Consider the following 12,713-nt stretch of genomic DNA (forward strand, 5'->3'; position numbering starts at 1 on the left):
GTTCTTGACATACCTTCCAATTAAGCCATTTAAGAGCCGAGTGGTTAGAGTATTCTATTTTTGGTGTCCACATCATGTTTGATATATGCTTCTCTCCATTGTTGAGTACTATATTTTTTAATTTCATGTTCTCTTAAGATTTAATTAGCAGCGCAAACAGTTGACTTAGTTATGTATGTTGTTGTTAAAGGTTATATTGTCTTTGAGGTCATAGAAGTGTGCTGATGAGGGCTGAGAGTATGGTTTTGCAGCAAGCTAAGGGAAGCATTTCTGTAAAGGTCTAGAATAGTAAGAAGCATACCTTAGGGACCTAATTTTTCAATTTTCTAGGACAAAAAAACAAATTCTCTCCCATATGGTGTGTTTCCCTGTGTGAGCCTACCCTTTTTCTGATTTCTTGGTTTAGCCTTTTCTCCTACTCTTTCTTTTCTTTGTAGCACCTGCTTACAGTTTTAGCTTCTGCAGCTTCTTCCTCCAAGTCTTTTCAGCTTCTCCTTTCAGTGTTATCTCAATTTCTCAAACTGAGCTTCTGGATGATAGAATGATTAGTTAAGTACCTCTTTCCCACCAGTCATATCACTGGTTCACGGCCCCTCGATGGGTGAATGGTCTTGGGTCCCTGACCCACAAAGGATCTCCACAGGCCCTGGTGGGAGGCAGTGCGGTTTATTATGGCAGTTTCTTTGGCAGTCACGAAAAATGATACACCCAGTATGAACTCATGAAATACACAAGAAGGTTGAATTCTGGTGTGGGTTGGTGGTACATGTTTTAGTGGGGAATGAAGGTTATTTTGATTTTGTACACAAATAGAGATTTTGTGGGCATTCAAATAGTGTAGAATTATTTTATCTGGCAGGTTGCATCACAGGTCAGCAGAATAGGTATGGAGTGAATTGAGCATTATCTGTTGGAAAGAGTTTTCAGCTCTCAACCACCATGCAATAACTAAGTAAAGAACTACAGGGAGAGAGGAGAAAGCAGATACAGCTCAATAGGAATTTGAACAATTACCTGCAGAGAGAAAAGAACAGCTCTGTAGAGAGAACCTGCATGTAGCCTGTTTGTATAACAACATGATGTTTTAAAAAGACAGGTAAATGAATCAATTTTTAAATCACTCTGGAATTTTGAGTAGAGTTTTGCTCTAATAATTTTGACTTACTGAATAACTTTTGCCATATTCCTCCCCCAAATCTCTTCCTCATAGGTAGAAGAAGAAATCCAGACTCTGTCTCAGGTGTTAGCAGCAAAAGAGAAGCATCTAGCAGAGATCAAGCGGAAACTTGGAATCAATTCACTACAGGAACTAAAACAGAACATTGCCAAAGGGTGGCAAGATGTGACGGCAACGTCTGCGTATGTTCCCTCAATACATTTTTCTAGACAACGTGAAGGACATTTCTGTACCTTTCCTTTGAGGAAGGGAAGAGAAAGGGGATGAGGACACTTGGATAGCTTTTATTTAAATCACACAGAGCACTTTCTTTCCATTTCTCTATTATAACTTTGGTTTTCTAACTGTTTTAGGGAATAGAAATAAAACCAGCCTCATATGCAAGTTGAAAAAAACAAAATTCAAATTCAAGAAGGCTATACAATAGTCCTCCTTTACCATAGTTGTTTCCTGAGGTTTCAGTTTCTTATAGTCAACTATACTCTGAGAATATTAAATGAAAAAATTCTAGAAATAAATAATTAATAAGTTTTAAATTGCATGCCCTTCTGAGTAGCATGATAAAATCTCTAGCAAAGGAAACAATTAGATGTAAGAGATAACTTACTGAATAGGAGAAAATCTTTGCTAGCTACTCTTCTGATAGGATTAATATCTAGAATATATAAAGCATAGAAAAAACTTTAATAAGCAAAATAACCCCACTAATAAAAGGGCAAATGAATTAAACAGACACTTCTCCAAAAAAGAATACAAATGGCCAATAAATATATGAAAAAATGTTCATCATTAGCAATAAGGGAAAGGCACATCAAAACTATACTGAGTTTTCATCTCACATCAGTCAGATGACAGTCATCAAGAATACAAATAATAATAAATGCTGGGGAGGATGTGGAGAAAAAGGAACACTTTTACACTGTTGGTGAGATTATAAATTAGTACAACTGCTATGGAAATCAGTGTGGAGATTCTTCAAAAGACTAGGCATGGAACCACCATATGGTCCAGTTATATCACTTCTTGGTATTTGTCCTAAAGAATTAAAAGTCTTTACACTACAATGATATATGCATACTCATGTTTATAGCAGCACAATTCACATAGCCAAACTATGGAACCAGCCAAGGTGTCCATCAATGAATGAATAAAGAAGAGTTTTATTTAGTCATAAAAAAGAAATTATGTTATTTGCAGGAAAATGGGTATAGCTAGAGACTATTATGTTAAGCAAAATAAGTCAAACTCAGAAAGTTAAGGGTCATATGTTTTCTATCATGTGGAAGCTAGATAGGAAAAAGAGGGGGAGGATCTCATGAAAATCAAAGGGAAGATCAGTAGAAGAAAGGAACTGAGGGAGTTGGGGAAGGAAGAGGGAAGTGCTGGGGAGTGATATTGGCCAAATTATACTGTTATATTGTGTGTTGTATGCATATATGAATATGTAACAGCAAATACCATCATCATGTACAACTATAATGCACCAATTAAAAACATGAGAGGAAAAATATTTTCCCTCCATTAGGAATTTCCAGAAATCATTAAAAAAACAAACAAACAAAAAAACCCCAAAAAACTCATGCTATCCTGCTTGGAACACAAATCATCCCCTTTGTCCAGTGTATTCATGTTGAATATGCTACCAAGTCACTTAGAAGCCACATTAGAGAAAACAGTATATACAGAGCTTGTGAGATCTGTGGTTTTATGCATACACTGATGTCTTGGAATATGTATTGCCATCAGTTTAGGGAGGGGACTACTGTATATTGACTTTCCAAATATATATATATATATATAGTGTCGTTTAGTCCTCAGAATAAGTCACTAGAGTATTGGTAAGACAACCCTAGATAAGGAAATAGGCCCAGATAAGTGAAGTTTTGAGGTCACACACCTCTCAAAATGTTGGGTCAGGACTCAAATTCAAGTCTGGACAACTATACAGCCAGTCCTTTTTATTTTTTAATCTGCTTGTATGTATCATAAGATTCTCGGGTCAGTCTCTTCTATGTGCTCATAGCAGAGACCAGTTCTTTGAGATGTGTCTTTGATCACACAAGTTCTGATATAGCATTATCATAGTGCAGTTTTCTTTCTTGTCACAAGGAGGAGCAAACTTCTAGCAAGGGATTTAAACTGTTGTCTTATCTTTTGTATCTCTGCAACTGCTGACCAGGTGAGCTTAGGAGTTGTTTACAGCTTAGCCATCATCAGTGAGGCCAGCTGCTTTTGACCTGATGGTACTTGCCCACTCTTGGTCCATTTCCATTCATATTAATTGGCAGTGGGAAAACACAAAGGAAACTAGTCTTTGACTGCATTATCATGAACAATATTTGTTCCTGGTATTTGATCTTGATGGGGTAAGAAAAAATGCCTGAGGGGCTGGGCTTGTAGCTTAGTGGTAGAGCTCTTTTTTCACATTCGTGAGGCCCTGGGTTCGATTCTCAGCACCACATAAAAATAAATAAAAATAAAGATATTGTATCCATCTACAACTAAAAAAAATATTAAAAAAAAAAAATGCCTGAGCTTTCATTTCCACAGTGGGGATCTTAACCTTTGTGGTAGGTACCCTACTCTTTTTGTTGTTTGTTTCTCTAATCTTAGGTGGCTGGGAAGAGAAGGGGTGGTAACTTTACACCTTTCTGGTACAATATCACCCTAGAGTCATTTTAAGTATTGCATCTTTTACATACTCTGTTGAGGGTTCAACAAGTCCTTACTTGGTAGCTGTACAGATGGGAAAAATTAAAAAAAATTATGCTCATAAAATTGTTTAGATAATAAAATATACAAGGGCTCTACTGAACCTGACCTACTTTTGCTTTTGAGCCTGGTTTTATTTGCTTTAACTACGTGAGATAATGGTGTAAAAGGCATTTGAACAATTTGATTTCATTTTTGCTTTGTTTGACTTATGTGGAAAAGGAAGGAAGAAAAGGCGTAATTTTGTTCAGACTCTGGCTCATTTTCATTTTGCTACTATTTGAAACACTTTCCTTGGATTCTGTGGGCCTTCTGTAATAAGCCTCTGCCTTTCTGTCTGGATGAGGGTGCTGCAGGAAACTGCCTGAAATGATGGCTCAGACTGTGATGTAATTGTTGCTGCCCTGGAATTAGGAAGGATTTTAGAAGTTCTTAAAGATATTTTATTTTGAGGGGCTGGAGTTGTGACTCAGTTGTAGAGTGGTTGCCTAGCACATGTGAAGCACTAGACTCGATCCTCAGCATCACATAAAAATAAATAAAGGCATTGTGTTCATATTACAACTAAAAAAATAAAAAAGATACTATTAAAAAAAAGATATTTGAGAGTCCTTCAGTAGATGGTGACCACTGCCTTGAAATAACGTTAGAAAAGATTAACTGACTTTTTTTTTTTTTAATAATTGGACATAGATATAAGAAGACGTCTGAAACCCTGTCTCAGGCTGGACAGAAGGCTTCTGCTGCATTGTCATCTGTTGGCTCAGTCATCACCAGAAAGCTGGAAGATGTAAAGTATGTCTGCATTTTTCCTTGCTCACTAAGTAGCTCAGGCAGATTGAAATGCTCTTGTGATTGCTTTTGTTTCCCAACTTTGGCTCAAGATGATGCTGAATTCTCTCCTCTGATGGAGTGAGGGAGGGTGCTCTGTCCAGCCAGGACCTAAAATGTTTGCATAACATTCTGACTTCAAAATGATCACCTTATGAATCTGTTAAAAGTTGTTGAGAAATTCTGGTTGCAAACTTTTGTGTTTTTTAGTCCTCCTTCATTTTACAGGGTGGTAAGTATGTCCCTGGTGGTTGCAAATTTGTGATTGTGGGTAGAGCCTGGTGCCTTTCTGGGGATGAGTACAAGAACATTGACATGCACGCTTGGATTGAGACCCAGCTTTACGTTCTGAATGTGCCCATGGTGTGATTGCAACAGGCTGATTTGCACAATGATGCGTACTAACTCGTAAGCTATACCTACATTCATGCTTAGGCCCAAATCTTGATTTTTGAGCTGTTGCTTTTTATTTTGCATTTGTATTTGAGATTAGTTTGCAGATATTTTTCTTGTCATTTTGATAAAACCACTTCATAGTGCTTTTGTGCCTCCCTCTACCCATGTGGATTAGAGTAGTGCTGAAGATGACAAACATGGTTTATATCAGCTGTGCTTTCTGTTGGCATGCAAAATTTGTGATTAAAAAAAAAAAAAAAGCTCAGATTGCATGACTTTGTGTATCTTGTTTGTGGAGAAAGTAGATTTTACAACCAGAATTTTGTTAGTTGAATAGGTTTGGTCAGTTAAGGTATTATATACTTTGTATCAAAATAACCAAGTTCCTGGCTCATTGTATTTGGAGTATCGTAAATCTAAGCTTAATGTAATAAGCATAGTTTTCTTGACCCCTTTTACACATATGTGTGTGTTTTATATATATACATACGTTTATTAGATGCTCTCCTTTTTACGCTGATTGAATGGTGTTGTAGCATTTTAGGGCCCAGGTAAAACATCATATGACTTTTTTAAAGTAGGTTATTTAATTGTTCTAGATTTATCAGTACTTCCTTTCTTTTTTAATGCTTACTCTGGCTTCTTACAGATTGCAAGCTTTTTCACATTCCTTTAGGTAAGGAGAGTTTGAACCATCACTGCAGTCTAGCAATCATGTAAGACAAGTGTGCTAAGATGAGATGATTAAGCCACGTTGAATGGTCATGTTTGTCCACTACATAATTTTCTTGCATTTGCAATATCTTTTTCCTCTAGTGCATTTCTAATTTTAAAGGGAGGGTTTCGTATACCATGAGTAATGGATAAATTAAAAGAAGAATTTGACACTGTGGTTCAAGGGATATGGAAATGGTTTTGAAGTTTCTTTTTTAATTTTTTTTTTTTAAAAGAAGCAGTCTTACCATGGCATGCAGAATTCCTCCCTTTTAATGTCTGACTTTGTTTGTTTGTTTTTGATGCTTTTGGTTCTTTGGTGCTTTTGTAAGGATGTTGGAATTCTCCTTCACCTGGGTTCCATTATGTAATTATAATAGACTGCATATGTACTGCCTTGTGTTAAGTCCTCTGTCTTATATGAGCAACTCTACTTTTTTTGTGTGTTTGTTAAAATAAACATAAGAATTTTTTTACCATTACTTCACACTTTTTAATACTTGTATTACTAGCTTACAGTTTTTGCCATTTTATTACCCCAGTTATATTCTTTATGCACCAAAACAATTTCATGATTTTGCAAAGGAAAAAGTGTATTAGTCTAAAACAGAAAGTGCATTTAAAAGACATTAGCTCAGGTCATGCCTTATAGGAGTACTTGTGATATTGAGCAAACCTTTCTTTTCTCCCAGACTCTGATAATCAGTCAGGTGTGGGAAGTAAACAAAAGTGGAGGGAGATCTTTAGAGTGTCAGCAGGAAGGATAATATAGTAGTTTCCATTTCTGTTCCTGTTATAGCAAATTGTCTTCTCAAGCATCACTATTGTGATCTAGCTATAATATGCCTTCTTAAGTAAGCAAATGGATACTTAATAGCTCAGAGTTTGATGACACGCAGTCCTAGAAGTGAGTCAGTCATAGGGATGTACAGACTCTAAATGTTGAACTCTTTAAAGCAAAAAATTATGTGTTAAAAAAAATCAAGTCACTAGCTAGGTGCAGTGGCACACGCCTATAATCTCATTGACCCAGGAGGCTGAGGCAGGAGGATTGCATGTTTGAGCCTTACTTCAGCAATTTAGTGAGACTCTAAGCAACTTAGTCTCAAAATAAAAAAATAGAAAGGGTGGGGAGGTAGCTCAGTGGTAAAGCATCCCTGGATTCAACCCTCAATACAAAAAAAAAAAAAAAAAAAAAAATTAAAAATCAAGTCACCAGTAATAGGAGGTGATTTTATATCTTTGGAGTTCAGTAAAAAAATGGCCTAGGGGCTGGGGCTGTAGCTCAGTTGGGAGAGTGCTTGCCTTGCATGCACAAGGCCCTGGGTTCAATCCCTAGCACCATATTTTAAAAAATGGCCTAAATATTGTAGGCCACTGAGTAAGCATTCAGTTATATAATTCATTCTGCTAACTTCAGGGTGCCTGCTGTGGGCAGATCCTAAGGTTATAACTATAAAACAGACAAGGCAGTTATTAAAATAGAGCTTAAAATTTTTGAGTCAAGTGGGGTAAGGAGAAGGGGACTTGGGATGTATTTAAGAATGGAAGACTCTGTAAGTATTTGATTAAAGAATGTTAGATGTGATATAGATGTAAACTATAAGAACATGCAAGGGCTCTAGAGAAATGATATGTTTCATCTGTACTTATCACTATTATTTTTCTACATCTTTAGAAATATCAAGTAGATGGATATAGGTATCTAGTCTTGTTTTTAATGACTATACTGTGTATCAATATGTGGATGTTAAGTAAATCTTTTGATTAATACTTGGAATGAGAGACATAAGATACTGATAAATCTTTGTAATTAATTCTTAACAGACCAAAGGTTGGGTAACCCGCCCCCACATTTTGGTGGTACTGGGAGTTGAATCCAGGAGCACTTTACTGCTAAACCACACCCCAAGTCCTTTTAATTTTTTGAGACAGGGTCTTGCTAAATTCCCAGGCTGGCCTTGGAATCCTCCTATAATCCCAAGTAGGTGGGATTACAGATGTGCACCAGTCACTTATTCTGATGGAGTGTGTTTAGATGTATGAAGAAAAACTACATCTTTAAGATCATGTGGGTCACAGAGGCAAATACTAGCCATGGGAACTGTTCAAGGAGAGGGAGCTAGACTGTAAAATTGAGTGCTCCAATTTCAGCAGCAAGGCCCTTTACCACCAGGGATAGATGCAGGAGGCTCCTTTGGGCAACTGCTTGGTTAATCCAGTTGACTATTCCAAATCTGTATTTCTGGAAAATTTAGGCCAGTGATTTCACTCTTAAATGTAATTACAAATACAGAAGGAGAAATGTACCTAGTTTTGCCAACTTGAAGGTATTAAATTAAAACTGTAGTTGACTCGTACAGAGTCATCTAATTATCTCTTAAAGTTTAGATATTTGTCATACTTTGATTAGGGGAAAAGAGGAGAGGAGAAAGAGAGAGAGGGAAAATGAGGGAGATGGAGAGGAAAGAGAAGGAGGTAGAGAGAGATGGAGGGGGTAGGGGGAGTGAGTAAGAGAGAAGGAATGATGATATGAATATCTGTTTTATGCTTTGAGAATGAGGGCCCAGCAGGGCTGCTAAGGGTCAGGTAGGACAAGATAATGAGAACTGTCCTGGGGAACTTCTGGGGACAGCCAGCTTTCCCCCAGGTGCTCTATGCATTTCCACTACTCTCCTCTTTGCTTACTCTTTATACATACATGTAAGTATTGGCTCATGCTTTTACAATTTCAAGATAAACTTTAAAAGAACAGTTCATCAGTGCTACTGTTAAACATAATTTCATTGTTACAAATAGTATAACTGTATTTATTTAGTAGCATGTGGCTTATTTTTGATACATTTAAGAGGAAGTGCTAAGTCATTTTACCCTCATTTTCAAAGGGAATTGCTTCTTTTAAAATGTTTCATGTATACGATTAGATATTTTTTGTTTTGTTAAAATCATTCAAGATAAGTCGCTTTTGCTGAAAATTTCTACCCCTTAGTGAAAAAGAAATGTCTCTTTTTAGAAAGAGAATACCCTTTGATTAGACTTTGAAACACTATAATAACTTTTATAACTTTCATACCTCTACTTCCCAATTTTAGTTAACAAAATTGTTTATTCCTCGATTCTTTCATTTAGAAGTATCTATTGAGTGCTGTGTATTGAGTACTGTTCTGGACTGTAGGGTCAAAGCTAATGAATGAAATAACTATGAAATTTGAAAACTTTGAGAGAGAACATTTAGCACGAAGTAGATGCTGATTTGTGTTTCAACTCAAATCATCCATTATAATAATGGTTAAAGAATTTATGCCACGAAAAGCTATGGATTGAGCTTCTGAAGTAATTGTGGGATTGCTTTCATACTGCAGTTGGGAGGAAACTGCCCCATGGGGAGATTGATTTCCGCAGGGTTGGCAAGCAAGTGTGAGTGACTGATGGTCCGGATTTGATCCCAGGACACCCTAGATCTGAAACTGGCACTCTCTCCTGTGCTTCCCCAGAGGAGTGATAGTTTGAGATGGTTTCTCTAGGCATTGCTTAGAAGTAACTCTTCCATTGTCTACATGAAGACATTGTTGGGGGCAAAATGGCATAATCATGTGCAGACGGCTCTTACAAGCCTGCCTGGCTGAAAGCCGCACATCCTCTTCCTTGTCTTTCTCCACTTACTGTATCCTTCCCCCACCCCACCATCTGCCCCTCCACCGCTAGTTATTAAGATGAAAAGTTCAAAATAACTGTGTAAGAAATCAGAAAAAAAATTAAAATCAGTTTAGCTATTTTTAAAAAATTACCTTTTGGGGGCTGGGGATATAGCTCAGCTGGTAGAGTGCTTGCCTTGCATGCACAAGGCCTGGGTTCAATCCCCAGCACCACCAAAAAAAAAAAAAAAAAAAAGAAATAACCTTTTCACAGTAGGAGTAAATTTGAGATTAGGAAGTATTTAGTGAGAATCAGGATGCCCTGTGACTTTTTTTCTTCTTCTCAGTGTGTTTTGAGAAACACAGCTTTATATTTCTACTTTGATAATATATTTGATGTTTACAAATCAAGGTGGGAAAGTTTGCTATAGATGCTAACTGATCCTTACAGCCTATGAGATGATTCTGGTCTAGCAGCACCCTGGTATTTTGCTTTTGAAGGTTTCCACATTATATTTAACCTTGGATGAAATTTTAAGTTGAAGCAGTTGAAGCTTTTGTTAACTTTCCAAAGAGAAGCCCAAATGAGAGCTGCTGTCCCCTGGATTACAGACTATCTACCAAAAAAAAAAAAAAAAAAAAAAAAAGAATTTCATCTAAATTTGGATTGTAGAGAAGACCAGATAATTGGATGGAATTTAAGCTGGTGTGTGCTCCTTGTTCTTCCTACTGAAATGGCTATCTCAAAGGCAGAGAATCCTCAACTATAACCCTATCTCTATTAATTGATTTATTTTGTTTAATGGGTACATCTAAAAATCCTTTTACTGTGAAATACAATGCACACAGAGAATTGCTCAAATTGCTCAAATCAAATTCAGTTCAGTGATTTTCACAAATAAACCTTAATCAAATTGCTTCCTTTCTCTTTCTTACATATTACCACTGAAGAACATTTAGTTGGTTTGTGCTGGTTAATGGGACTGAGAACCCAGCTGTCTGCTGATAAGATCAGTGACTACAATTAGCTGTGAATTTTTAAAATTTGTACTTACCTTATTCACTTATTTCCTCAGTCCATTGATACTGTAGAATTCAGTGTATGTCCTGTGGACTGTTTATCTGGGTTTGGCCATCCCTTGCCTTCTGTCACCAGAATTTGATAGTTTCTGCCATAATGCGTGTTCTAGTGAAGATCTGGTTGCATGGAACAGAAAACTATCTAAGTTAGTTCATCTTAAATGGAGACTGGGTTGCACAGATTAAAAAAAAAAAAAAAAAATTGTGATCCACAGAGAGGAAAGGAAGCAAGTCCAGGCCCCAATCAAGGCAGTCCTGCTTTATTGGAAATGGGTTAGAAATTAGGATAACTTCTAGAAACTGAGGAAACCAGTTCTTGCTCAACCCTGCCCTGTTCCCCGCATGGTCTTCTCTCCTTGTTACCTCTAACTGCTTAGGCTTGATTCCTTCTTTGGGAACAGGCTTCCTGTGCTTGCAGCTTTCCCCTTGTCTCAAAGAAGTCTTTGTCAGTATTTAAGTCGATGTGACTTTCTGGCTGAAGTAACTGCCACTAACTGAACCAGAAGCTAACTATAGCATACTAGTCTGAATCTTTTAACCCCCTGCCCTATTCAGTCCATACAGTCTGTAGCTCACAGGAGGTTAGGTGTGGGCTCTGCTCCCTGGCCCATTTATCATATGACTTATGGTGGAAGGTGGTTTGTGGCAGTGTGGCTGTTCTAGGCAGTTTCTTTAGAAGGATGAGGTGAGGGGCAGGTGATGACTGGAGTTCTGGTGTGGAGAATTTAGAAGGATGCTTATCATCAATCTCTGTCCTCCAAATATGGAACCAATAACTTCAGATCAAGCAGGAAAAGGACTAGTAAATGCCTTCCAGAATAGATTATAGTCCTTTAATCAACATATCAACCACCATTGTAGGATGGAGAGAATACTCAGTTACATGGATCTTTTCCTGTGTTACATAAGATATCAAGTACAGAGATGTCCAGATATTTTATTGATTATCTTGATTACACAAACTTTCAGAATATTTTGATGTATTTTAAAATAGTAACTCTATATTACACATGAATACAATACTAGATTTGAGGAGCTGCATTTAAAACATATTATCATTTGTTAACAACTGAGTCTCAGAGAAAACCAAATCATAAACACACAAAATACTTAAATATAATTGAGTCTTGCTACCTTGAATGGTTCACTTTATCCAAAGGAAAGTTTATTTATATAAAAAAAAGCTGTTCCAGTGGTCAAAATTATGTATATGGTAACAGTAAGAGCAGATTGCAATGATTTTAAAATCCCAGGAATAAAGGTACTTTCAACATATGAAGTGTTCTCTGGGAAATGACTAAAAATAGATACCCTTGAACCTGTACAGTTACTCAGAAGCCTTCCTTGAGTAGAAGTTGGACCTAGTAAGACAGAGAACCAAATTTTATTTGGCCTTTTAGAAACATTCAATTTAATTGGGTTGAGTATAGGATCTCTTATTACAAAATGGGTACTGTTATTACTGAGGAGTGATATGTAATTTTAAAATCACTTAAAGTTGTCAGGTAATTTATTTTGAAACCTACCTGTTCTAGCCTGGGAACAAATACCTGAGAGAAAGGGGGCTGCAGGGCCTTTTACTGGCCTCGCTTGTGTATTTGTATGTGTGCTTCATTTTTGAGGGGAGGTGGTAAACATTGAATTAAGAGTCCCTGAGACCCAAGTTCATTCTTAATTCTGCCATGACCTTGGGTAAACCATTTTACTTCTGAGCCTCTGTAAGGTTATGCACCTTGCAGATCCAGGTGAGAGTACGGTTTCAAAGTCTGATAAAAATGCAAGGTTGTATTATTAGTTGTAATAATGATTGGGATTAATTGGTTTATGAGTAAAAATAAATTATGTTGGAATAACTTTGATCCCCTCCACCTCAAAAAGCAGATACTTCTTCATAGTGCCAAAAGAATAAAGCTATAAAGCTTAAGTTTTGTTGGCTTTTTATATGTTGAATCACCCCTATATACTAACTTCATTTCTATCTCTTTTTAATGCTGCCTCTTAGTATACGCTCCATTCAACATTCAATTAGCATGCCTGCTATGAGGTAAAGTATATTTTTACAAAGTGTAGTTGGTATTATGCTTTCTGGTGCTTTGTTTAAATGTTTAACCTGAACTCTTCTGAGGCGGGGATCTAGAATTCTACTCTTAACAAGCTACGTGTTTAAC

The 12,713-nt window shown here is 36.8% G+C and overlaps 1 protein-coding gene across 5 annotated transcripts in view; it reads left to right on the forward strand.

The window, feature by feature from the left end:
• Tpd52 (tumor protein D52) overlaps positions 1-12,713 on the forward strand; it is a 105,889-nt gene that overhangs the window by 86,221 nt on the left and 6,955 nt on the right. For 3 of the 5 annotated variants that reach the window (XM_027949376.2, XM_027949381.2, XM_071602276.1), the window contains exons 3-4: positions 1,211-1,359; positions 4,583-4,684. In XM_027949376.2, coding sequence (XP_027805177.1) covers positions 1,211-1,359; positions 4,583-4,684 — 251 coding nt within the window. Of the gene's footprint in view, positions 1-1,210; positions 1,360-4,582; positions 4,685-5,765; positions 5,793-12,547; positions 12,590-12,713 lie in introns of all 5 variants that reach the window. The other 2 variants (XM_027949366.2, XM_027949373.2) reach the window with 2 other exon arrangements.

The sequence above is a fragment of the Marmota flaviventris genome, chromosome 15, assembly GCF_047511675.1.
Source record: "Marmota flaviventris isolate mMarFla1 chromosome 15, mMarFla1.hap1, whole genome shotgun sequence".
NCBI lineage: Eukaryota > Metazoa > Chordata > Mammalia > Rodentia > Sciuridae > Marmota > Marmota flaviventris.